General features: G+C 42.1%; 1 protein-coding gene across 1 annotated transcript in view; it reads left to right on the forward strand.

Moving 5' to 3' along the window:
• The window catches only part of stab1 (stabilin 1), a 68,563-nt gene that overhangs the window by 24,270 nt on the left and 16,869 nt on the right, over positions 1 to 27,424 (forward strand). The window contains exons 24-58 of the mRNA XM_056395170.1: positions 1,374 to 1,467; positions 2,194 to 2,352; positions 2,874 to 2,969; positions 3,668 to 3,763; positions 4,030 to 4,077; positions 4,202 to 4,335; positions 5,105 to 5,216; positions 5,867 to 5,944; positions 6,069 to 6,170; positions 6,279 to 6,383; positions 6,968 to 7,102; positions 8,347 to 8,475; positions 10,119 to 10,172; positions 10,497 to 10,610; positions 10,914 to 11,109; positions 11,744 to 11,839; positions 11,942 to 11,987; positions 12,936 to 13,015; positions 13,123 to 13,248; positions 13,599 to 13,672; positions 14,934 to 15,005; positions 15,514 to 15,633; positions 15,735 to 15,782; positions 16,397 to 16,477; positions 16,746 to 16,892; positions 17,665 to 17,799; positions 17,908 to 17,967; positions 19,243 to 19,419; positions 19,771 to 19,860; positions 20,748 to 20,894; positions 22,285 to 22,341; positions 22,437 to 22,605; positions 23,118 to 23,267; positions 26,354 to 26,458; positions 27,181 to 27,297. Of these exons, the coding sequence (XP_056251145.1) occupies positions 1,374 to 1,467; positions 2,194 to 2,352; positions 2,874 to 2,969; positions 3,668 to 3,763; positions 4,030 to 4,077; positions 4,202 to 4,335; positions 5,105 to 5,216; positions 5,867 to 5,944; positions 6,069 to 6,170; positions 6,279 to 6,383; positions 6,968 to 7,102; positions 8,347 to 8,475; positions 10,119 to 10,172; positions 10,497 to 10,610; positions 10,914 to 11,109; positions 11,744 to 11,839; positions 11,942 to 11,987; positions 12,936 to 13,015; positions 13,123 to 13,248; positions 13,599 to 13,672; positions 14,934 to 15,005; positions 15,514 to 15,633; positions 15,735 to 15,782; positions 16,397 to 16,477; positions 16,746 to 16,892; positions 17,665 to 17,799; positions 17,908 to 17,967; positions 19,243 to 19,419; positions 19,771 to 19,860; positions 20,748 to 20,894; positions 22,285 to 22,341; positions 22,437 to 22,605; positions 23,118 to 23,267; positions 26,354 to 26,458; positions 27,181 to 27,297 (3,749 nt within the window). The remainder of the gene's footprint in view (positions 1 to 1,373; positions 1,468 to 2,193; positions 2,353 to 2,873; positions 2,970 to 3,667; positions 3,764 to 4,029; positions 4,078 to 4,201; positions 4,336 to 5,104; positions 5,217 to 5,866; positions 5,945 to 6,068; positions 6,171 to 6,278; positions 6,384 to 6,967; positions 7,103 to 8,346; positions 8,476 to 10,118; positions 10,173 to 10,496; positions 10,611 to 10,913; positions 11,110 to 11,743; positions 11,840 to 11,941; positions 11,988 to 12,935; positions 13,016 to 13,122; positions 13,249 to 13,598; positions 13,673 to 14,933; positions 15,006 to 15,513; positions 15,634 to 15,734; positions 15,783 to 16,396; positions 16,478 to 16,745; positions 16,893 to 17,664; positions 17,800 to 17,907; positions 17,968 to 19,242; positions 19,420 to 19,770; positions 19,861 to 20,747; positions 20,895 to 22,284; positions 22,342 to 22,436; positions 22,606 to 23,117; positions 23,268 to 26,353; positions 26,459 to 27,180; positions 27,298 to 27,424) is intronic.

The following is a 27,424-nucleotide window of genomic DNA, read 5'->3' on the forward strand; positions in this document are numbered from 1 at the left end:
GCGAGAAGTTGAGGGGGGAGTGAGGGTCTTGGGGCGAGGAGCACAGGGGAGCGGGCAGCAGGCTGGGATAAGGCATGCGTTGGCGTTTCTGTGTACAGAACTGTGAAAATTTCCCCTTGGGGACAACTAACTGACTAAGGCGGCGTGGAGAGTGAAGAAGTGGGGGCTGTTGTGGTCGGATGGGGATTGAGCCGCTGAGCGGGCAGAGGAGGTCTGAGAGGCTGGAGAGCGGCACCAGTGGCGGTACAACCAGGGAATATACGTATAAACTGCTGCGTCTGATGAGCTGATGAACTGCAGGTGTGCTGGCTGAGTGGCAAACAAGTGACTGAGAGAGAGAGAAAGGGAGAATGAGAAAGAGGGAACGCCACACCCAACACACACACACACACACACACACACACACACACACACACAGAGACAGAAGAAAACAGAGGGAAAGAGAAAACACCACAAAACACAAGGGAAAAAACTGGAGTCACTTGCTGTTGCCATGACATTTGGTTTAGACACCGTGATGTGCCCCAGAGAAAGATTTGTAAAAACTTTGATCCTCTGACTTTTCATCTTGTCACATCATGAGGCCAACGTTTCTGTTTATCCTTTGGTTTATGACCAAATACCTGCAAAGCTAAAACAGCATTTCCTCCAGCCTCAGCTTTTACTTTGTGTTTAGTGCCAGTTTACAAATGTTAGTATGTGAACACGCTAAACTAACAGGATAAACCTTACACCCGCTAAACATCAACATTATTGTTATCATTGTGAGCACTGTAAGGATTTAGCCTGAAGCACCACTGTGGCTAAGCACCAAGACGTCTCCATCCAGGAAGTGACTGTGGTGTTGTCGGCTCGGACGGCGGGAAAACCTGGACTGTTGTTGTCACCAAAGAGGAGCAGCAGTCGCTCCTGTACAACATCAGGAGGAGTCACCCTTTCCTCACTAGGGAGGCAGCCCAGGTGTTCATCCAGATGCTTAACTCCCACCTGTACTCCTGCAGCCCCCCCCCCCCGCCATGTGTGTTTGTAACCTGTTGGTTTACAATGACACCTCAGGCAGGAACGTCACCAGCACCACACCGATCATCTGATCGTTCACCCAATCACTGTATTATGATATTATTATTATAATATTATAAAGAAAAGGTCTAGACCTGCTCTATTTGAAGTGCCTTGATATACTTCCCGTTGTGAATTGGTGCCATACAAGTAAAAACTGACTTGACTTGACTTGACTTGACTTGACTTGACATCCTTTACCATGATTTAAAGCATCATTCATTAATTCTTCTGTTCGTCCTCCAGTAAGTCATCGGTTCCCTGAGCAGCTGCTGAGTTTGTTCAACATTTGATCTGCGTGTGTGTCGCACCAGGTGTGTGTGTAGGGATGGATACGAGGGTGACGGCCACTCCTGTTCTCCCATCAACCCCTGCCTGCAGAGCAACCGAGGAGGCTGCGACACCAACGTAAGACTTTGTTTGTGTGTGTAGATGGTGATAACTATTTAAACCTCCCCAGAGTTATTAATATTTTCATAGCCCCACACCCAATATCTCAAAATAAAGAAACAGTATTGAGCCAGTGCAAATCATTTCACCATTTATCAATAAAGGCCCCTTTTAAACATTTATAATCTGATTTTTTCTTTAAATATCTTTTTAATGGGGTGATTATTTTCATAATAACCATTAATGAGCACATTAGAGTTGAAATAAGCAATTATCAGATTCATGGAAGAAGTAACAAAATGGTGTGTTTCATTTATCAAATACTATTCCTTTCATCTATTTTTAAAGTGAACTACTGAATAACAGTATATATATATATATATATATACAAACTGTTTTATGTAAACAAAGAGTAGTGGTCAGGTCAAGAAGGCGAGTCCATAAAAAAACTTATTTCACAGTCACAAAGATATAAAAGACTGATTTTTTAAAAAAAATTTCAGCATTGCTCTAATCTGATCTATTTGATCTTTGTATTTTTATGATAAATCTCACAGGGCAAAACTAAACTTACATGTAAACATGGGGAAAAAAAGGCCCTGCCCTGCTCTCCATAACAGCCAAAAGAAAAATGATGTAATTCGCTCTTTTCTGACCTTTCGGAGACTGAAAACTGGGATTCAAGGCCGTCTGCCTTCATAACACGTCCTCTCTCTCCTTCCCTCCTCCTTTATGTCTCTACAGGCAGACTGTGTGTACGCCGGTCCAGGCAATGCGTCATGTGTGTGCGTTGAGGGTTGGACAGGTGACGGCAAAGTGTGTGTGGAGATCAACAACTGTCAGCTGGAGAGTCGAGGAGGCTGCAGCCTCAATGCCGACTGTAACCACAAAGGACCGGGGCAGGTCAGTGAGAAAACTTAAAGAGGAGTAATATTAACTGCCTTAACAGTTACTAACACTGTTTATACTTTTCTCTCTTTCTCTTTCTCACATGTTTTCTTCCCTCTGCCGAGCAGCTTCCTTTCCTTTTGTGTAAAGGTCAACTGACAGTAGCAGCATCCCCCCCCCGAGTTTTAAGGTTTTACTGATTACTTTTAAAGCACTTCATGGATCAGCTCCCACTTACGTTACTTACGCAGCCTCAGATCCCAGGCAGTGCTCTCCTGCCTCAGTCCCGGCTCAAGACTAATGGAGACCGGGCTTTTGCTGTCAGGGCCCATCAGCTCTGCGTCTCCTGAAGAACTGAGATTAGAGAATCAGTGACATCCTTTCAATCACTTCTCAAAACGTATCTTTTTGAAAAGGTCTGGTCTGTTCTCTCGCTGTTTATGTGATTATTAGCTAATTAACCAATCAGCTGTGTGACTGTACAGATTGTAGAAGACTGTTAAAATCTGTCTGTGTGTCTGTCTGTGTGACTGCAGAGTGAGTGTGTCTGTAAAACAGGTTACATGGGGAACGGGATCAAGTGTGACCTCGTCAACCCCTGCCGCAACAATAACGGGGGCTGCCATGGCATGGTATACACACACACACACACACACACACACACACACACACACACACACACACACAGTATTTGTGTCATGTCATGTCAGCCATGAAGAAAGATTTGTTTTATTTACTGAGGATTTAAAGGATGGGTTTTATTTTCATGATTGTGGCCTTCCTGACTGACTGTGCACTCAGCACCTCTCTTGTAGAGAGTCAGGAAAAACAACATATGTGGGAACAAGCAGCTCAAGGCTCCTGAAACTTTCCAAATAAACTTTGATGTTGTATAAATTACTCGAAATTCTTCTCACTGAATCCAAACAAAAGTAAACACAGAACTCACGATCTTTGCTGCTTTTCTGCCTCCCCCTCAGTGAGTGGTTTGTTTTAGTCAAAGCTCCCAAAATATGATTAACAGTGTCCCGATCCTCTTCTGCTTCTTCTTCTGTGTGGAGACAGTTTGTGCTCATTCTGTGATAATAGTTCTCAACTCTTAAGACTAATGTCTGTGGAGTAGGTCAAATATCTTCAGATGTCTCTTCCACAGATTAAAATGGTGATTTTTCTACATCTGAAAAACTTTGATGTGCAATATCTTTATTTGTGTTTTGAGTGAAAACTGAACCGTAAAAAATATAAGAGCACAGTAAGTGTTTGTGGTCACTGTGATATCAGCAGGACAGATACATTTGCCATGATCCCCATCTGCTGTTTACTGTGTTAGGCGAAATGTGAGCTGAAAGAGGGAGGCACTCACACCTGTACCTGTCCTGACGGCTACGCTGGCGACGGAATCATCTGCTATGGATCATTACTGGATGTAAGTCTTCAGATCAGTTTAATATAGGAATGTCCTGATCAAGTTTTTTTGTTCCTGTTGCCAAAATTGACATAATGTGATCGGCTGGAGAGAAGACGTCTCACTCTGTTGAAGTTGTTACAACTACAGAAACACCCACGGTTGTACATCATTGTTACAGAGTGGAAAGTCTTTGTACACAAAAGATCTTTGCTTTACTAACTGTGTGTGTGTGTGTGTGTGTGTGTGTGTGTGTGTGTGTGTGTGTGTGTGTGTGTGTATTGTAGGAGCTGGACATGAACTCAAAGATGTTCAGTTTCTACCGACTGACTCAGGTTTGTACATTTAAACTTTGCTGGGAGACCAAACTCCAAAGTTCCTGCTGTGGGGATAAATAAATTTACTCATCGTCGAAACCATCCATTGCTCTGAAAAATGTGTGTGTGTGTGTGTGGTCAGAAGTACAATCATTTCCCTGAGGACCTGAGTGGGAACCTCACCATGTTGGTTCCGTCCAGAGAAGCTCTGAGGAACATGAGCGTGGAACTGGACTTGTTCTGGACCAGCCGACACCGCCTGCCTCACTTCCTGCGGTCAGTCACCTCACACACTGATCAAACATGTATAAAACACACACACACACAAACACACACACACACACACACGCCCAGTTTACAGGTCAGAATCTGTAACTCCTCTTGTTCTCTGTCTTGTTCTACTGTCACATGAGATGATGGATGAGTTTCAGTTTCCTCTCCGTGTGTCTGATACAGGGAGGCGTTCAGAATGTGTTTATCCTAGTTTAGCACAAAGACTGAAAGTAGAGAAACTGCTATTCGAGCTGTCAGTCGTCTCATCTAATTTACTAACAAAGATTTCCCAAAAAGCCTGTCTGTTGTTTTACTTAAAACTAAGTTCAGTGTAGAAAACTGATCTTTTGCTTCATCATCTCAGACAGACACACCTGTGTCATTGAGCTCAGAGGTCTGAACTTACCTGTGTGGTAGCAGGTGTTTTCAAGGTTTTCCTCCAGGCCAACATGAACTCGATGAGACAGACTTTTCATAACAGAATAATCCATTAAACACCATGCCCGGAGGCTGCTACAAAGATATGAGATACTCCCATAGTTTAAATACTTATGAAGTGATGAAAGTCCTCCTTGGTCTTTGAGTCATGCGAGCAGTAAGATGCATCTTTTAAAGATTATTGAGTAACTTTTTTTACTGTTTAACATTGGACTTGATGGATTGCAGATCCTTCAGGCTTGAAATGGCATCCACGATCTCCCAGGAGCACGTTGTGAGTCTGTGTCCGGTGAAATGAGTTGTAACCATTTCCTTTTGCTCCTCCTGGATGCAGGGCCCACATCCTGCCGGGGATGTACTCCATAGAAGATCTGGACAGACTGGTGGGAAGCAGGCTGCCCACCCTCAACCCTCCCACCTCCTGGGAGATCAACAACAGCAGCGGGGTAAGTATGGGGTAATTGTGACTGACCAACTGACTACACATGCAGGTGGATTTACTAACACTCATGCAGCTAGTGAGGAAGGATTGAAGTTGCACTGCAGCTCTGTGGTTTGTGACTGGTAATCGGGTTACAATCAGCTTTCTCCAGTTGATTTTTTTAGCGTCATGTAAACGAGAAATGTTGTTTCCATAATCTGTACAGGGGATTAGAGAAACGTGATTATCCCGGCCAGATTTTTCCCCTGCAGAAATAAGTTTCTTTCGGCAAGTACAATACATAGTTTGTCTCAGTAGGAGTTGAACTGCAGCCTCAGTAATGTTATAAAATCTTGTTATTTCATTATTGAACACGTCTATGCAGCATCACATTATTATCTGACCTCGGCGATCTCAGGAGAATCTCACCTCTCTACTGACCCCTGCTTCACTTATAGAGACTGGAGGGTTCAGCCCCAGGTGCAGAGGAAGTGTACACGAAGTGCTGTCTCAGCTAATCAGGCGCTAATTACACACAATTTGCGAGTGTCTGGTCCATGCTCTGTCAAGACTATCGCACATTATCACACCTGACATATCTGAAGCCCTAGTTCAGAGTTACACACACACACACACACATATATTGTATATTTGACTATTATTATTTTGTTCCAGGTGGTCCACGTTGGAAATGCCTCCATACTCGAACACAACATACCTGCAATCAACGGCTACATTCACATCATAGACCGGGTGAGAGTCGGCTTCTTAACAGCCACGAGGCTGAGAAATGAATACCCTGGTGATTTCTTAGAGTTTTACCAGTTGTGTAGCTGGTTGGTCCTGATTTATTGTCTATTTATTTGGGTGTTGTCAGGTTCTGGCCCCTTCCCGCTCAGATCTCCCCCCCGAGCCTCCCAAGCTGATGGCATTACTGAACTCCTCCTCCGACTTCACTCTCTTCAGACAGTACGCTCTGGTAAGATTGTCCGTCTGTCTGACTGTTTATCCATCCTTCTGTCTGTCTGATCAAAACCTTGTTTGTTTGTTTTTTAAGTTAAGTGTACGTGTGTGTGTTTTCTCACAGATGTACAACCTGTCACAGGACTTGAGTATGTTTGAATTCACCCTCCTGCTGCCGACAGACGACGCCATCAGGCAGCACCTCAGCAGGACGAACTCCTCCCTCCTGGTAGGTCCAGATGATATGAGCCAGTGCACAAGCTGATGCTGGCCTGGGTTACTCCAGCAGTGTTTGTTTACAATACACACTGAAGGAATGCTTGACTGTACTGGGCTGGATATTCTCCTTTTTCATGTTATGCAGATGCAACAAGCAATCTAACCAAACATTCCCAACCATCATCTTGTCTTTGAACTCAGCATTTTCAGAGTTAAGGGCAGTATACGTGTCCTTGCCTTTAAGCATTTAGCAAAATTATTTTTGTTGCTAGCAGCAGCTAACATTAGTCATGTGAATCAAAGAAATATGTTGATTTAAAAGTTGTTATTTCCGTTAGTTCACCTACAACAACCTGTACAGCTGCAAATATCTCATTCAGAAATCTTTCGGGCTCCAGCACATGAAGTCGACTTCCTCATCCTTAATTCTACCTAAACAGCTCTGATTGGTCAGTGGTCAACTGGACAAATAGCTGCTAATCAGTGCAACCAACAACATTGGAATTGCCAAACAAATCATTAAAACATAATGGTTTATTAACCCCCTTCACCTGCCTGCATCTTGTTTATTCACCTCTGCGTCTATCCGTCCAGGACTCTGATGTGTTCAAGTACCATGTGATTCTCAATGAGCTGCTCTTTCCTGACCACCTGTCCGATGGCACGTTGAAAAGCACTCTGCTGGGCAGCGACCATCAGGTCCATTTCCACTTTAACGACAACAACCAGGTAACAACAACCAACACGAGCTTCACAAGCTTTCTCACACCAGAACATTGAACAGTCTGTTAGTTCAGGGACTACACTGCTGCTTTTGCATTCCTGTCAGTTCTTAGATTGATTTTCCTCCTTCCAGGCAGCCATGTTTCCATGTTTCCTGTTTCCAGGTTCCAGTTAATTTCTATGAAAATCAACCTGCAGAGAGGTGGATGAACGAATGAATGAATGAATAGTTTTGAATAGTTTGTGTCTGGCCATTTGCATTACCCATTCCTCATGGAAATTTTCAGACACATTAATAAGAAACAAAAAATATGTACATAAACCCACCAGCGTCTAACAGCACAATATACTGACCTCATACAAACACAAATAGCCTACACAAAATGTCCCAGAACATAAACAACAGTGGAAATCAAATAGAAATATACACACAGCCTCAAAGGTATAAACATAATATATATAAATTTAAGCAAACATAACAAAGAAAATCAACGTCTGCATCCATTTGTGTCGGTTTATACCATGTATATGTCTGATTCAGTTCACAAACAGTCTGTAATCCATATAAAATGAGTTATTTCTGTCCTCCAAATCCATGCTTTAGAAACATATTCAGAAAACACATCCTCTATTCTAATCAAATCTAAACCTGGAACAGAAACGTTTATAAATGTTTGTCATGAAATGATCCATCCATTCAGTTTTGTCAAAGTTGTAGTTACATTTTCTAATATTGGTGTTGTGTTCAAGCGCATTCTGATTTATGAGGTCTACTGAACAAGGACAAGTAAATTTACATTTCTCTTCTTACTATCTGCTCATTGTTTATCTTCTAAGTTTGATTTCATGGCAACAGAGATTGTCAGTGAAATGCATTTCAGCAGCTGTAAGTTCTAGGATGAGCTCTCCACTGTGGAGAGTTTTGAAAACAGTTCCTGCTCACAGCTGCATTATCAGGTGGTGATGCTGAAACTCTGACAGAAAATTAAAGCTTCCTAAATGTTGACTGTGATGGATTATCTCTCTGCCGCAAGATTAAAGTCTATGCAAATTGATTTTTCATAGAAATGAACAGAGATCAGTGGCTGCCTGGAGAGAGGGAAATCAATCTAAAAACTGAATAATTTAGAAGATGATCAGTATGTTTGTGAAACATGCAAATACTCCAGTATGGTCTTTTAATAATGTGTATATGTAAATCGTTACCAGCCGGGTGGAGTGAAAAGTCTGATTTGTTTCTCGTCCTCCAGACACTTGTGAACGACGTTCCTCTTGACGGCAGTTTTATTGAGACGCAAAATGGTGTCATCATAGTCCTCACTCAGGTCCTCAAAGTCCGCCGCAACAGATGCAGCAAACAGGTCACCCTGCAGGTCAACGTAAGGAGAGAGGGAGGGAGGGAGGGAGGGAGGGATGGAAAGAAGAATAGACTGATGCATGAGTGGACTGATGAACGGATGGATGGACAAACAGATCAATGAATGGATGGATGGATGGAAGGATGATCCTGTTGTTTCGTGTAATGTGTGTGCTGCAGTGCAACGTGTATCAGTGCTGGGTAAAGTGGAATATAGATCACAGGATGTGGTGATTAATTAATGCACTCTCAGCCTGTCACATCGATTAAGCATTGCCTTAGCTCAGGCTTGTATTGGCTGATTGGCTCCATTCATTTGCAGTATGCTTTACAATGACTGATTGGTGATTCAGTTGTACATCGTGGACATTATAACCTGACACTTCCTCACTATTATTCTGTCGATCATGCTCAAGCCAGCTCCTCCCATGTGGCATGTGATGCTGTTAATTTAAATGAAATTCATTTATGGGGGATTGGCTCTCTCAGCAGAATCCACATCACTAGTTGGATTCATTGGGAGTTCTCTCAAACTAAAGGGTCTTTTCTGCCCAATCTAGCTTTACAACCGTTCGACAAAAATGGTCACTTCTTTGACGTAAGTGTCTCCGACTGGACTGATTTCATTGCTCTGAAACAGCTACGCCAATCACAGTGAGGTATGGAGGTATGATAACTTGGCCTGAAAAGTAAAAACACCACTATCTTCAGGCAGTCATGCAGAGCGTCAGTGACGATATAAATAATTTAGAATAAATTCTAACAGGAGGTGGTGAAGCTGTTCATACGATTATATCAATGAGATGCTTCTTCATTTTTCATTTTACTGTATTTCATCTCCCTTAAATTGTCAATAATTGATGTGACAGCAGCATTTGCACCACAATGCATTTGGAGATAAAAAAAAATTGGAAAGGAAAGATTGATGCACAGGATCAATGAGTCCCAGTGATCTGATGTTTACCAAATAAACAGAACTTATAGCCAATCAGTCTGATGTTTGTAGGTGTGTACGTTTATTTTGTTGTAGCCTGGTGTCATTTGCATCTGTTTTACAAGGTAAACACAGTGAACAACCGTGTGTAATGTCCCTGCAGTCTGACACTTCTCCAATCGAAGGCTGCAGGTGTGTGTGCAGGTTCACATATTGATCCTGCTGTCATCAGATGGCTGCAGGGATTTCATGAGCAGAAGAAGGATTTCAAACAGTATAAAACAGTTGTGGATAATAGATACTGTAAGAATCAACCTTGTTAAATTATAAATCAATGCAGACTTCTCCATTGACATTCCTGCTGTAACCACATTAGACTTAATTTGTTGCTTTGGCAGAGTTTAGCTGAAACACTTTTTAATCATTATTCTGTTATTGTTGCACATTTGCTCCAAGCATGTAATTAAACCTTGTGGACAAAATCACCAGATTGGCAGTGGAGTGACTTTGCAACAGAAGCCGACATAGTTATGATCCATAAGAGCCATTTCCCACCAAAATACCAGCTGTCGGGAAGCTGGTTGTTGTGAAGCCACAAAGATAGGGACCTAGAATATTTGTAGTTTGCAAATACATCAATATGGACATGGATGGATGGATGGATGGATGGATGGATGGATGGATGGGAGTTTCTTCCTGTTATTCCAACCCCTCTGTCGTCCTCTCTGCAGGGAAGGTGTTCAGACTGTGATGGGCCACCTCGATGCCTCCTCAACTACAAACCAGTAAGAAAGCTGTTGGTATACAGGCGGTGGACTCAATAACATGGACACACGTTTAGCATAATAATCCAAAAACACGATCCTCAGAGTTAAATAAACTACAAAATTGTGACATTCACAAAGTGAAGATCAAGAGGAGTGTTCATGTTATTTGCACCACACACTGTGGAAAGAAATCTGTTGTGAATTGTGTGTTTACTTTTTAATATTCAAGTTGGCAACATAAAGTCAGAGCTGTATCTACTTGCAATTTTTCAGCCATCCGTCACCTCTGTAGTTGCCTTTGTTCTTAGATTTCTACTGTGTCTCAAATGTGTTCTACTGCAGATCAGACCACAGTTTCCAACCAACATGAGGTCCAACTGTAGATACAGGAAGCGGGTTGGATCTCGGAGGAAGTCAGTGCAAGGCTGCATCATCAAATGTCTCCGGGTTACCATGGTCTGCTGATATTACTTCTACTGGTTCTGCCATTATAACTACTACCACTTCTGTTCAGTGCTGTAGATTAGGTTGGGTATTGAGAACTGGCTCATTTTCAGACTTAGTCACTGTTTTTTGTCATGAGTTGACTCTCAAGTAGCAGAATACTCAGAAGACATAATAAGCATTTACATAATAGACACCCAAGTCTGAATGACAAAAAGCCTTCACTTTGAGCGGATGAAGTCAGCCATGTTACAGATTCCAGGTTTGAGAAAGGCTTAATAATGACAATAATAATACTGACGGTCTGTCCTGCAGGATCACTCATGTTGCCCTGGTTACTTCGGCCACGAGTGCTTCAAATGCCCTGGGGAAGTCGGCAGCTGGTGCTCCAATCACGGGGAGTGTCAAGACGGTAACCATGGCGACGGGGAGTGCCGTTGCTACGAGGGTTTTCATGGCACTGCGTGTGAGGACTGTGAGCCGGGACGATACGGTGTCAACTGCTCCTCCAGTGAGAACACTCATCCTGACAGAAACACTCCTGAGCACACAGTGTTTTTTAATCTTTGTTAAGACAATAAGGTGTTCAGATTTTACCCCCCTGTACACTCGTGGTCGCTCATTTATCTTGGAATATGGACAGAAAACCTTGGAAACATGTTTCTGTTTCTCAGAAAGATAGTGGATACTAAAGCTGGTTATATGAACTCATAAAAAATGTAGTAAGACTAAAAGTAAATGAGTTGCAGCAGAAAAAATCTTGATGCCAACAAACCTGACAAACACACGCTCTGAAGAAAGCTAAGATGCTAACAAACCTGCAACAAAAACAGCAAGACTAACAAATCAACAAAGGTAACACCATTGCAAAGACAAAACTCTTACGAGGCTAACAAACAGGCAGACTTAATAAAATCACGATGCTAACAAGCCTATGATGCTAACCTGCTCGCAAGGCAAACAACTTACGAGGCTAACAACCCTGGCTAGGCTAACAAACCACAATGCTAACAAACAGGCTAAAAGTCCAACAATGCCCATGACACTAACAAACCCTTATGACTGTGTGTGTGTGTGTGTGTGTGTGTGTGTGTGTGTGTGTGTGTGTGTGTGTGTGTGTGTGTGTGTGTGTGTGTGTGTTGCAGAGTGTGTTTGTGACCATGGGAAGTGTGAGGACGGTCTGGCAGGAAGCGGCAGGTGTGTGTGTTATAAAGGTTGGAAAGGAGTGTCCTGTTCTGTAGGTAAGACACACACACACACACACAAACTTAATTGTAAGATCACTCAGTATTTTCTCTTACCTGATATCTGTCACCTGAAATCTTTGTCTGTGTGTGTCTCAGAGATCAAGGATGACGCCTGTGGAGGTGTGTGTGATGAGAACGCCAAGTAAGTCCTGCTGTTGTTGTGCCTATAGCTGAGTTGTGTGTGTAATAGTGTGTTCACTATTTTGTAATCTTATTTAAATATCGAGTGAGAATTGTTAAACTATATATCAGAGGACTTGTATTGTCATGGCGTCACTAACTGAGATCATTGTGCATGAAACTAAATTCTCTGACATAAAGGATGAACTGAGTGCTGTGTTGTCAACCATACTGGCCACTTTATTAGATACACCTGTACAATGCAATGCAACAGTTCAGCCTTAAATTCTACCTTTACAAAGCTTATAAATGTTTATTTTTTCGTTGACACTGTCATAGGTGATAATTCTACTTCATTTTTATTATTCATGCTATAGTGGGTGGTGAGAAGAGAAGAATATATTGGGCAAAAACTTAGGAAACATAGGAAGTAGCTAATAACTGTTAAAAAGGTCTCTAATCATTGTATAACACCTGTCACACTCAAATGTGCATACATATGAGATATGCAAAGTGATTGCATCAATATGAGATCAAAAGTTTTAAAAAATCTCAACATTTCCAATTAATGAAGCAAAACTTAGTTGAACTGACTCAAACTAGTTTTATCATTTCCTGCTGTTACGTTGCTTTAGTTGCCACCCAGTGCGACGGTGTGTCTCAGCGATGTGTTGTTAATTGTCTTGGACAGTGATGGAGCTCTAAGGAACAGAGGGATAAGATGCATCAGGGCTCATGATATTTCAGTAGGATCAATGACAGGAAGGAGAATTCAGAATATCAACTTATTCTGTAACACAGTAAAATAGAATTGAATAGAATCTTTATTTTCATTGCAGAGTTACAATTTGGTAGAAAAATGAAATAGCAAAAATAGAGCCACAGTAAGATAAACAATCGCAGACAAGAGAAATCATCGGAAGCAGCTTCAGTATGTCGTCAATATTGAACAGTTTGTGCTCTGCTGTAGCTGTATAACAGGGCCGAAGGGAGCAGCTGCTGCTTGTGTGTGTGTGGCTGGATATGAAGGCAACGGAACCTACTGCAAAGGTAAAAACATACACACACGCACACACACGCACGCATGCACACACACACACACACACACACACATAAAATCTGATTGTTTTCTCTCCGTCTCGCCCCATGTCTGTCAGAGCTGGATTTGTGCAGCAGGTCTAACGGTGGATGTTCAGAGTTTGCTGTCTGTATGAAGGTGTCGGCAGGAGAGAGGACCTGCACCTGCCAGGAGGGGTACACTGGAGACGGAGTCGTCTGCCTGGGTTCGTTGTCCTGACCCCTGGCCCCTGACCTCACACCCCTAACCTGAAACTCCTGAAATCTTACTAAAATATCAGGAATTTTGTTAATTCAAGCCCTTAAATGTTTCTAAATACTCCAGAGTCAGATGAGAAGATGGTTATCAGTTTCACCTTTGTGGGTCCAGAACAGAGATAGATCAAGGATGTGTTTACCTTAGCTTAGCTTAGCACAAAGACAGGAAGCAGGGGGAAACTGCTAGCCTAACTTTGCCAAAGGAAACACAAACATCATCCAACAACTCCAAAAGCTGCTTGATTTACAAGTTGTGAATGTCTTAAAAATGAATATCCAACCTGTTGTGTGTTCACAGAGATGGACGGCTGTTTGGTCAGAAATGGAGGCTGCCACCAGTCAGCAGACTGCATCAGAGCAGGCCCCAACATTGTAAGACAACACTGTCCTGCAGTAAAATCTGAGTTACTGGTGGCGCATAATGTTAGACATGACCCAACGCTCAGTCATTACGGTTTCATGGTTTCTTTAAAAATAAACTTCAGTCTATTCAGTTAATCTTGGTATTATTTTTTATAGATCTGGCCACCTTTCCTTTTGGTAATGAAGTTTATTTTACCAAGTCAAGTATGTCCACACTGAGCTGATTAAATATTATTAAATCTTTTCCTCTCAGTTTTAGCCCTCTGTCCAGACTAAAATGTTTTTTTCCCGTAAAAACCAAGATTTCCTGAACGGCCTCCAGAGCGCATAAATCTTACAAAGCTGGCTTGGTGTTTCAGTGTGTACAAGGAAAACAGAGCTTTTCCAAAATGATGATGTCAGCTGCCCATTGAGGGTTGGGGGCTGTATGGCAGTTAAGTCACTTTTCTCTGTGATCATTCATTTTAATGTCTGTATAGCCCAACACACAGCGCAGCTGTTGTCATTAACCAGTGTATATGTTATATTTATGATTTTGTCACATGACGTCACAATTATAAAAAAGGATTTTTATCACAGCAGCGCAGCAGCTTGGGAACGCTGGTTAATACGTGATGTTTATGAGCCAAGTTTAAATCACTGTTTCATACTCATCACGCTGACAACAGGAACAGACAAATATGTAAATTAAAAACAACTATACTGTTAAAATGGCAGCATTTAAACACAGTCCAGGTGACAACAGAGAACAGGACACTGAATGGAGGTTAAATGAATGGAGTGGAATGTGTGGCAGGGAAATGAAGATAACTTTCTGTAGCGCCCAACTTTCTCTGTGATCACACATTTAGATTTTTAAATGATGATAAATCAGCTATTATTTTGTCAGACGACGTCCCGAGCATGAAACAGGATTCAGCCGGGCTGTCGGTCCCACTCCTCACCAGGTGTTAATGTGCATGTCCGAAGCAGAGGAGATTAAGCTCCGAGTGACATGAGTGCAGGATTACCAACTGGGCGAAGTGGGTAACTGGTCCGAGCATGGCCAGTGACCTCTTGTTGCATCATGACCTGTAGGAAAGATGGTCAGAGCTCTGAAAACAGGATTTCGATCATGTCTTTAATGCTTTTCCCCCCAGAAACAACAGTTTAGCTCAGAAACGCTGCTTTGGTGAGGGGGGGGGGGGGGGGGGGGGGGTGACAGACAGATGGATAAAGTGATTGACTGTTTTAGTGACTGTTTTTTCTGTCTGCTTTGTTGTGTTTCCAGACGTCATGCAGGTGTAAGCTGGGCTTCCAAGGATCAGGGAGGTTTTGTTATCCTGTCAACCCCTGCAGAAATGTAAGTCTGTTTATTCTCTCCTGCGACAACACACTGACACTCAGTTTCTGAAAAAAAAAACATGAAAAACATGGGAGCAACTTGAATTTAACTTTTTTTTTCTTGTGTCAAATGATATATGCCATATTTGTGGCAAAATATCGAACATGTGTGGCGCTGTCTCTGGAGACGTTTTCCCCAGAGAAGCTCTTCTGCTCTCGGCTCATTAAACTGTTTGCTGTGTTTTAAAGGGTTAAGGAGGATGACAGGAGCCGAGGTGATTGGCTGTTGCTGAAGCTCACTTCAACTTGTTGTTGTTGTTGTTGTTGTTGTTGTTTGTGAGGGGGGTATATTTTGAGTTTGCCTGTTAGACTAGAACTGAGTCTGTGCTGAGACATATAGAGAAAGATTGATGACTCAAGTAATGACAAACATTATCAACGACTTTATCAAAAATGAAAATGGCTGCAGGGCTGGTAATGCCTGTATCATCAATTAAAGATATGTGTCTGTGTCTGTCTGTGAGCAGAATAATGGCGGCTGCAGTAAGTATGCTCGCTGTGAATATATGGGTCAGGGTCAGAGGAACTGCTCCTGCTTCAGAGGCCAAATCGGCGATGGCTTTGAGTGTCGGGGAAACACCAACAATGTGAGTCACTTGCCCTTTGACCTCCCACTTACCTCTGACCTCGCAATGCCACGCCTCCCCCCTTCACAAGACGTTGTGTTGTCTATGTGTCTGTCTTACAGGAGCTGTTCCGACAGACAGAGAATGCCTTCTTCCATCAAATGCTCTCAGTGAGTCGCTGTCGGTTCCATTAAAATCCACTCAGTTTTTAATTTGATGCTACTTAGTAAAAAAATATGGATGGTTTGTTTAAAATTAAAGCGTGACCCCACACAGGACTACAATATATAACAGCTGGCCAATCAGAGCTCCTGCTGCTCTGTGGGTTGGACTGCTCACACATGATTAAAGTTAAAACATGTGTCTCCTAACCATAATAATTCAATAGCCAGCCCAGCAAGAAGTTAGTCTCTCACCAAGATCAAGTATTTCCTCAAGACGAACGAACGAATTCCATCGTGCTACTTTCTGGTGTGACTGGGCCATTGGACCTGTCTGTGAGCTCAGCACTTTGTGGCAGATTTATACGCTGCTATGTGAATTGAACAATGGAGTGATGTAGGGAGCACCAAGGTTTCAGTGTGAGTCATGCTAACTTTGCACTCACAATCTGGGTTCCTCAGATGCAGAGGAAACACAAACAGGAAAGCACAAAAGTTCCTAGATTAGTTCCTATTATTAGTTTCTCTTGTTGTAGTTCTTGGAACTTAAGTTGAACTTGTTTTGTGATACATACACCAGATCCATCATCACATAAATTGACTTTGTTTTCTTTGTTTCTCAGCTATCAGAAATTCGTAATCTTTATGGTGATGGACCTTATACTGTCTTTGTCCCTGTGGCGGAAACCAACAACCAATCCACTGTCAGTACAGTATCTGCTTTTTGTACATTATCTAATGCAACAACAATATTACCAATCTTTTTTTGAGCCATGTTTATCTCTAGAAATACTATATGACCATTTACAAACAGAATCACAATAATATAATATTAATATTAATAATAATAATCTTGTATGTGAGTCATAAAGCTGCCTTCTGTGTACATTATTGACTTGTGTGTGTGTGTGTGTGTGTGTGTGTGTGTGTGTGTGTGTGTGTGTGTGTGTGTGTGTGTGTGTGTGTGTGTAGATCCTGGAATGGAGAGATGCCGGTCGTCTCGATGAGCTGGTTCGTTACCACGTCGTTTCCTGTGAGACTTTGACCTTGAGTGACCTCAAAACAACTGAGCGCGCTGTCTCACTGTCAGGAAACATGCTGCACTTCAGCCTGCAGCAGGTAAACACGCGCACACACTTGTCATGATGTTGGCTTTTCAAAGACAAACAGGTGTTGGACTGAATAAATCGTTCATCAACTCAATGTAGCAAAAGTAAATACACGTCTTTAAATAATGTTTTAGTGTGAATGAAATTTAATCTTTTACTGTCACTGACTCGCTCTCTGGAGTCTTAAAGGGAGCCTCTGAATTTAGTTCAATTTTATTTGTACATACATTATCTCAAGGCACTTTACAGAGTAAGATGAAGACCTTCCGATATTATATGGGAAGTTGGGGGGAGATATGATCTCTTTTCCTTGTTCCTCGTTCAGCTGGAGGCTTTTCACTGAGTTACTGTTACATCCTGATAGAAAAGAATTACCAATTAGTTGTTAAAGGACCCTCATTGTAATCATAACTGTAAAGGGATAACGTCTGTCACAGGTAATTTAATTTAATTCATATCTTATCTTGTACATCTCCAATGCCTAAAAACTTCTGTTATGAAACCAGTATTAAAAAATAATAACTTTGACCCAAATATTCTGTCAACCTCAGGCCAATCTGGAACCTCACCTTCTAATAATGATAATAACATATATGACGAATACCAGTCTGGATTTTTACACCTCTCATAGCACAGAAACTACTCAAGTAAAAGTTGTTAATGACCCGAGGATCAACAAATACAACAAAAAAGATCTCAGTTCTTGTGCTTTTTGACCCAAGTTCAGCATTTCGAGCGAACACGATGTACAATGTGAGGACTCTGTCTGTCTCCGCCTGCAGGGTTCAGTCTGGATCAACAACAGATCGAGGATCGTGAAAAGTGATTACACCACAACGAACGGAGTCATTCACCATATCGACACGTTGCTGACGCCTTACAGGCTGCAGGACAAACCAAGCCTCGAGACTAAGATGGTGCGTGGAGTTTGATTGGGGTGGGAAAATGATTGATGCTATCGATCAGATTCAACAGGCAGTGTGAGCTCTCTCTCGCCCTCTCTCTCTCTCTCTCCCTCCGTGTAGATGAACTTCACCTCAGCAGCTACGTTTTATGGCTACAGTCGCTTCTACAATCTCGTGGAGGTAAAGAAATGTGAAGTGAAATAAATGTTGTGGTGCATTGTGTTATTGTGCTATTGAACTCTGTTATCAGCAGTGGTGGAAAAGGTAGTTAGCAATACTACAACAATTTAGCTACAATTTAAAGTCATTAAAGTTTTACTTCAGCAAAATGAACTTAAAGTCAAAAGGTTGAGAGTCACAGTGGGAGGACAGGTGTCGAAGGGCGTGCAGTTGTAGTTTGCAACATGTTACAGACAAATTCACAGTAAAAGTTGCATTTTATTGATCATTTCACTCTGGTAAAATAAATCGCAGAGCAAAACGAAAGAGGCAAAACTCTAACAAATATGAAAGATGTTTTGTGAGTTGAATATCTCTCTATGTCTGTTATACCAATTGTGGTCAACCAAGTCCTGCTGTCTCTAAGAGCTTTACAACAGCAGCGAAATGTCTTGAAGAACCTCACACAACTCCAGCTGAGTTATATAACCTGACCTACTGTAGAAACTGTCGCTGCATTTTTCATCACTGACTGACTTTGTGGCTTCCTCTTGTTCAACGTGAGATTTGTTTGCAAGGTGTGAGAGCGTGAGACAGAAGCTTGAAACACAGGTCTCTCACACCAGATATGTGAACAGGCAACTGATTTATTTTCATTATTGATTAATCTGGTGATTATTTTCTTGATTAATCTAATATTATTTTGGTCTGTAACGTAATGAAAAGATTCCCAGAGCCCAAGGCGACGTCTTTAAATGTCTTGTTTTGTCCAACTAACAGTCCAAACCTCCAAAACATTGAGTTTTACAATTACAACACATTAGCAGCAAATTCTCAAACTGGAGAGGATGGAACTGGCTCTCTGGCGTTTCTGCTTGAAGAATTATTCAAACAATTAATGCAGATTCACTGACCAATCTTTCCAGCCCTATTGGCAACTCTGCAGTTGAGGTTGCTGGGTATGTCATTAGTTTTCCAGATATTCACCATGAACTCAATGTTGACCTCATGATGGCACTAGAGGAAAAGTCAGAGTCATCCTGAGTCATCCTGAGGTGAACATGAATAACAGATTTCATGGCAATGCATTCAGTATTTGTTGCAAAGCCCTGCTGCTAGATTGGCTAACAATATTTTGAGATAGAGAGAAGTTGTATTTTTTTTCCATTCACTTTATATAAATAGATATAAGATCAGACTCTCAATATAAAAGGAGTTGGCAAAAAAGCAGTGACTACATATTATACTGGTAGTGAAAGTTTTGCTTGTAATCTGTACTATGAAATCTTTGTGCAGGATGCAGGGTTACTCCCTGTGCTCCAGGAATTGATCCACCAGCCGTATACCATGTTCTGGCCCACAGACCAGGCCTTCAACTCCCTGCCGGCTGAACGACGGCGCTGGCTCTCCAGCCCCGACCACCAAGAAGAACTGGTTGCTACTTTGAAGGCCCACATCATACGCAGCTATAGGGTAGGAAAAGGAGAAGTCCCTGAAAGATGAAGAGTTCAGCCCCAAAGGAAAAAATTATTAAGAAAAGCTTTTGTGTAATGCAGCAACTAACAATTATCTTCATTCATTATTCTTAATCACTGTGTGTATAAAATGCTTGGCCACACTTTTGCACATTTACTGCTTAAGCTCATGACATAAAGTAAGAGTTCCTCACATTTGAAGGCTCATCTTTCATGTCTGTTTGCTGCAGGAGTTGTACTTACTTTTTTTTCGCTTCAGAAATCAACAAAATACGGAACGTGAACATATCAACCTGATTGTGTGTGTGTGTGTGTGTGTGTGTGTGTGTGTGTGTGTGTGTGTGTGTAGGTGATGGGTATCAGTCATCCGGATAAATACTCGTCATTCCGCACCATGCATGGATCCACCATCAAGTACATGTGTGACAAGACCCTGGTGGTGAGACAGTAGTACACACTGACACAAACCAAACAGGTAGCCATGGTCTCTGGCAGCACCTGGCAGCTGCGTTTCATGTTACCATGGTAACGTTGGAGAGTACACAGTTTCATATTTACAGTGATGACATCCTGGATTCCAACCCTGGCGATCAGTTTGGTTCATGAGGTCCAGACCAACGGAGAAAATGATCCATTGTTGTCTTTTAGTTCTGATCTGTTTCATGCTTACACTGGCTTTTTACAAAATTACCAAGCCAAGTTTTTGATTGGTGCTTCATCAGAGCTACACGGCCTAGAACATGGCCATCACCCCACAAAAAGTAATTGATCATGAGCATTATTAATTGAGACTGAAACTGGACCTGGTGACAAACGAGCAGAAACAGAGACAAAACGAGACATTTTGTTCAGTATTATTATTATTATTATGACATGTTTTCTCATTATTACCAGAATAACTTTATCTTGTTAACAACCTATCATGCTATAATGAGAAAATTTAGTTTGAATGAGATATGTTGATTTTCGTGAAATAACGAGGAAGTTTTGTGAAATTTCAAAATAAACTGATTATGTTGCCATTGTCAAGGTTGATGGTAAAAGCAGAATAATCTGGTGTCTAGTAAAGAGAAATGTGGAAATAATAAAAGTTCCTCATTATAACGAGAAAATTGTCAAATAATGTTTTCGACATGGTGGCAGCAGTACACTGCCATACTGTTTAAATGTCATATCCACCATCATACAATCCTGTAGTTGCTCTGTTTTGTTTTCACATCACAATTCAGCTGCATCAGAGTACGTCCGGACCTGCCTTTTCTGGTAGCCTGATTCTTTCTTTAAACAATGGTTGATTTTCTTCTGTGTGTGTGTGTGTGTTTTCAGGGGGCTGTATTGATTAATGATAACGCAGCCAGGGTTGTGGAGCGCTACCTGAACTTCAAAGAGGGCATGGCCTATGGCATCGACCAGTTACTGGAGCCACCGGGCCTCGGAGCGCACTGTGACAGCCTCGAGAACAAAACTGTTAACGTTAGTTGTGTTAATACTATTACACTTAAAACTGCAACTGCTTTAATACTCGCAGTACAAATGTTGATACTTTTATTTGTTGTTACAGAATTTTTACTTCTCATTTACCAGGATTGTCTTTTGAGATCAGGCACAATTATTTATCTTAAGACACAGTCCAATGTAACATGACAGTGTGAGCTGACAAAAAGTACAAACACAATTCATAGATAGCTACAAAATACGAACAATACTCAACAAAATCGACTAATTGCAATGGAATCGCTGCGGTCAGTGGATCACAGGTGAAGTAAATCCATGTAAATCTTCCCACTCAGTTTATTTTTGAGGAACTTCATCATGCACATTTATGGCAATGGTGAGCTGTCTCATCAATGCTGACCTCTGAGGGAGAGAAGAGGAAGCTATCGTGGCTTGTATTTAAGCTCTTCTGTTCAAGTATAAAGTGATTCCCGAAAGAGGAATGGTTTGCAGTCAACTAAGAGACGGGAATCGACGGTACATATACGCTACGGCTCAAGAGTTTGCAGTCACTTACAAATGTCCTCAGAAATGTTGAAAATGACAATCAATGATTAATGGAATCATTAATCATAAATCATCCGAATCAACAGAGGCCCATTTTCAGCAAACATCACTTCTGTCTTCCAGTGGCACTTTGTGTTACCTAATGTTAAGAGGCTAATTGATCATTAGGGAAAAAAAACCCTTGTGCAATTAGCACAGCTGAAAACTGTTGTGCTGATTAAAGAAGCAATTAACTGGAATAGTTGAGTTTCTGGAGCATCAGCCTTTGTGGGTTTGATTATGTGATTATATAATATGGCCAATCTTCTGAAACTCGTCACAGTATTCTGGTTTGGAGAAATCAAGACAATTTTGTGAAAGAAACTGCAAAAAACTGAAGGTGTCATATAACAGTGTGTGCTACTCCCCTCACAGAACGTTGCAAACTGGCGATTTTTCTGGTTGACCCCAAACTTTTGAGGGGAGGTGTATGTCTTTGGAGAACACTGTAAACTCATTGTCTTAGTGTGTTAGTGACTGATCTAACAAGCTTGCTAAATAACAATAATTCTAGTGAATTAAATTTAGTAAAATCCTGAGAACTAAATACAAGAGGGAGGGGGGGGGTCACGTTAGCCATGTCACCGAGCTTCTACGACGAAATATTTAATGAAGATTTGTGGATGAATTTCGCTGCTGCCACTTTCTGGTGTGACTGGGTTTTAATATAGCTACCACCAGAGCTGTTGTTGTTACAAGTGCCAGTGTTTCAAGTATGACTCCACTTCGCAAATATTCATCCCACACTGCTGCGGTTATGAAATTGATCTCAGCCTTTGTCCTTTGTCCTTTGTCCTTTGTCCTCTGTCTTAAAATGTCTCAGGGGCGCTGTGGGAGCTGCATCTACCCTCCATCCTGTCCCCTCAGACACCACGATACGGTAAGATCTGCCTGTCTGCTAACAAATGTGAACATCAGCAGCTTGTGCAATACATAAACTTTGTAGAAGTAAATGTCATTCCTGCCTTCTTCCAGGGAAAGACGGAGCGCTGTTTAAACTTGCGCCACAGGTATGCGATTGGGTACCGACGTTGGTATCCTGACCTGGACGATCATTTCACCCGAACGGGCTGTAAGAGAATTTGTCAGTTTCCTTCCTGGGTCCAAAAGTGCTGCACCAATCACTACGGCCGAGACTGTCAAGGTAAGGAGGGGAGGGGAGGGGATACATAGGGATGCTGAGTTCTTGTCCTTGACTTTATCTAAACTGAGATTTGACAGCGTCTGCAGCCGTTCTGACATTCTCTCCAAAACCTTTCTACTTCCTTTTTTTTTAAAGTGTATTTTTTGGGCTTTTTATGCCTTTATTTGACGGTGCGGTGGGGGGAGACAGGGGGCGGGAATGGCATGCAGCGAGGGGCCGTCCTATGTGGGATTCGAACCGGGGCCAACTGCAGCGAGGACTGTGGCCTCTACACATGGGGTGCCTGCTTAGACCACTACGCCACACGACGCCCCCTTTCTACTTCCTTTTAACGATACAAAAGTCAACAATATGATATATCAACCATGTGTATTAAAAAACACATTAGTTTTTCCATCAAAACAAATGGCTAAATGTGATTCAGTTGGACTATAATTCTGTATCAGGGAGCTTGATGAGCTTTCCTCGTCCAGACTGTGTTTTTAACCCTCCTCCTTCCCTGTGTGTTTCAGTTTGTCCAGGTGGTGTTGAGGCGCCTTGTGGCAACCATGGATCCTGCGACGATGGTGTACGTGGTTCAGGAAGATGTAGGTGTTCCATGGGCTTCAGAGGAGTTGCCTGTGAACTGTGTAACACCGGCTACTACGGCCCCAACTGCACAGGTACAAACACAAACATCACTGTAGAGAAGGTTTCCCTCTTTCACTCAGCATGAGACGACTTCCAGAGCGCTCACACACACATGTTGAGTTAACGCTTGACGGTAGGAGTGCCTGACGCTTGGTGCTGGCACAATTGACATCACAGTTTCCCGCTCAGAGCACACAACATCAGATCATTGTCGGTCACGGATGCTGATTTGGTGCCATGCTAGCTGCCTGTGCAGTGCTAAAGGGAAGTAAACAGGAAATAACTTCACGACAAGAAAAATACACACCAGATTCACCAACTGCCCCACCACCTCCCTCCAGGGTTTATTTCTCCGGATTGTGTGCCGCTATGTAAATAAACTCTGATCATAGAGAACAGGGTGATTCCCCACCGCAATAATCAACCTCTCCTTGGCGTTGAATGCCAGGCTGGATCTGCACCTACCGTGCTCTCTCAGGATATTTGCAAGGTGATTTAATTGGCTAGTGTCTGCCATTTGAAAAATGTAACTTTTCTCAACTTCTACAGCGCGCAATGCGAGCACAGTGAAGTCTACAGTCTGTGTATAACCTGCAGCAGATTCAGACGGACGTGCTGTCAGTTTAGAGAAGCAGCCGGGAGCACCGGCACAGAAGCCAAATCTACTGTAGGTAATATACTGACTATAGCATTGCTTCGGCAATTTCCTTCATCATTCAGCTCCCAAGTTTTGCTTTTACATTCCTGATGTCTGTTCAGCAAATGATTTCAACTTTCAGCAGTCAAACTGCATTTTCTTCAGGCAATGCAATTTCTAGTTAATTTTATATTGCTGCTGTATCCACCATAGTTGTATGTTAATTGACCGAATTAACTGACAGCGCTTTTCTAGGCTGCAGTTAACGATTATTTTCATTACCGACTAATCAGCAGATTATTCCCGATTAATCAATTAATAGTTTCTCGTATAAAATAACAGTGAGAGTGACACTGACAGATTCTCAGAAGCCAATTTATGTCTTTAATTTGCGAATTCACATGACAAAGAAAATCAAAACATCTCATTTGAGAAGCTGAAACCAGAGAAATTTAAATTTAGTTTGAAAAATAACTGAAAAACTAGAAAATCGTTGCTGATCTAATTGTTACAGATCTATAACCACCCCCCCTGACTAAAAAAAAAAAACATGAAGTCAGCAGACAGTCTCACCTCCATCAGCTCTCCAGCAGTCTGTCGCCATAGCAACGCTCCACACTCACCATCACACAGCTGGGTGTGCTTCCAGCTCAAGACAAACCTGCCAGCTGTTTTCACTCAGTCTCCCAAAGATTAAACAGCTGCTGATTATCTTCTGCGTAGGTTCTGTGAGCTGTGATGAATTCAGAACTTGTTGTTGCAGTTTTTGCCATGGTTTCTGAATTCATCCTGAGCTGATCCAGAATCAGAGAGTTAACTGATTACAGCAAACCCAGACCTCAGGTAAGACCACCCACTTAGCACCTTAGGTACGGCTCCATCTTCCCCACAGCTTTAATCCAGAATGAGTAGCCATAAGAAAAAGGCAAAAGATACGGGGATGAAATTGTGCTATTTTCCGCAGCATGTGGCTGGTGGCAAGAAGGTTCAGCCGCTGTCAAGCTTAAACTTTCAGAGCGAGAAGATCTATGTTCAGCAATTTTATCCAAACTGAAAATAATTGCGGAAAGGAAAACAACAAGAAACTGAATACATTGACAAATGCCTCTGCCGCAGTGGAGCGAGCGGTGGATGGAGCAAGTGCAAGAGTGACTGAGGTTGAAAAACTGCGTTAGCATGGTAGAGGATGGAGGCCTGCGCTCTGACCAAGCACTAGACGATCTGCTGTGGCACGACAGGTTTCTCCGTTTTCTGGCTGAACAACAGGTGATCACAACGGCATGCAATCTAAAAACTCTGTAGTTCAAAGGGAAGAAGATATCAATGGACCCCGACTTCTCCACAGCACCACAGAGGAGACAGGACTACAAGATCAAAAAACACCTGAAGGAGAAAAATAAAAGTTTCAAACACTTACTCAAAACTCCTTATCTGGCGGTGTTGAAAGTACGCCTGAAAGACGGTGTAAACTCTTTCAACTCAGCGTGGAAGGAAGGCAGCGGAAGTTCTGCAGCCACTGGGAATTTCACCAACAGTCTCAGAGGAAGGGAGACTGGAAAAAGAACTTCGAATCAGATGGTAAACGACAAGTGGGAAACACTTGCTGATGCTGGGGGCCATGGATGAACCGGAGGGTGATACATCTGGAGATTAATGAATAAACCTGCAGGGAGTTAATTGATTTACCTACACACTGCTGAGATCAATAAGAGATTGAAGTGGACTCCAGAGCGAGAGAGCGATAACTGACCGGACTAATATAGAGCTTTGATTTTTGTGAAACACCAAATTCCTCGTTATGATGACGCAGATTACTTGTGTACCTCTGGTGACTGATATTTGATCAGATATGAGAAATACATATATCATCTGCCCTGTCGAGCTCTAACCTGATCTTAATTTTACTTTATTCATTTTTCTTTACTCTGTTTACACGAGGATGGAGATGGCAGAAGGTTATGGCTACGAAACAAGTATAGACAACTAGCAATTCATATAGATTCCCAATATGGGTCTTATAAGTTCAGATGCTTTGAACCAGGAAGTCAAATGTATGTGAATGAAACGGTATTAATAATATTTCACTACGAATCAGCCGAATACATCGGCCAATTTCCTTAGCCACAAGTGAGACAGAGATGGATGACGTGAGCTGATGGCACGCCTCTGCTGTCATATGCTGTTCCTATTTACATTTTTATCACTATTGTTTACCTGGTAGTTGCACATTGTGACATGCCTGATATCAATATCTGACACAGATCGTGAACCAGGACTCTATTAGACCCATCTCGCGCAGTACGACAAACAGTAACACAACTTCATTCCTCTTTCATACCGATCGTTGTCTATGAGGAAATGAACCAGACTGTTACCGCAGGAACCCCGGTTGCCTGAAATAACTCCTCCGTTTTAACTCTGTTTATAGATTATCTTAAATTACCAGAGTCAGGGAGGTTGAGTCATGTTTTTCTCTCTCAGCCTGTAGCTGTGGGCAGCAGGGAAGGTGTGATGACGGCATTGAAGGTTCTGGACAGTGTGTCTGTAAACCAGGCTGGCTGGGTGATCGCTGCCAAACAGAAATAGGTGAGTTTCCCTCCAGAATGTGAAAGCCTGAACACATTCAATATGAATCCAGGATGTTTAAAAGGAAAAGTCTGTATTTTTCCTATTCTCAACAAATCCCATGGGAAGACCAAAGCCAATAATTAGTCTTTAATACTTCCTGACCCTGTTGATGGCTCTTAGCTCCAGGCCCATTGGTTCCAATTGAATATGTTAATTATACAAAAAGACTCACAAATGTACAGTAACCAGTGGCAACAGAAACCAACGTGTCACCCAATGCAACAGCGTGTCCCATTGATGTGTTTTTACACAACAATGGAGCTGTTTGGCACAGAAGAAGAAGAATAACAGGCTTTGGATGCACACATAATAGTTGTTTGTTAACGACAATAATAAGAGAAAAGAATAAATCTCCAAATCTGTTTCACAGATTTTATTGAAATTCGGTGGAAAATTTGGCCATGGGACATTTAACGAATGATCACTTTTTATTTTGTTTCTGGGTTAATGGCTCCACAGTACAGCTATTTGATCATTCTTTGTACAGTAAACATTTATACACATACACGTTGTGCAGCCTCGTTGGACATGTCTGTTCTCTGCATGCTTTCTAGTTGTTACTTGTCAATAAGACACGTAGCTTATATCGACTCTTGAACTTTATTTTTACAGTTTTAAAGCCCTGTTTACCTTCTTACCTTCCTTCTTTGATGAATCATCCATCTGTCCGTCTCTCTAAGCCTCGATCCCAGAGGAGTGCCGGCAGTGCCATGCTCAGGCTGACTGTGTGCCAGGTGCTGGTTGTCAGTGCAAATCTGGATTTGAGGGGAACGGCACCTTCTGCAGCCCAGAGCCACGTGAGTGTTCTGCTGCTCAGGAGGACGATTGACCAGCTGAAGATACTGAATCTCTTCAGTCTTTTGTCCGCATGATGATAGTGACTCTTAAAGAAGTTAAAGGGGCTATTTGTACGTGTTGCTATTG

The sequence above is a fragment of the Seriola aureovittata genome, chromosome 2 (genome assembly GCF_021018895.1).
Source record: "Seriola aureovittata isolate HTS-2021-v1 ecotype China chromosome 2, ASM2101889v1, whole genome shotgun sequence".
NCBI lineage: Eukaryota > Metazoa > Chordata > Actinopteri > Carangiformes > Carangidae > Seriola > Seriola aureovittata.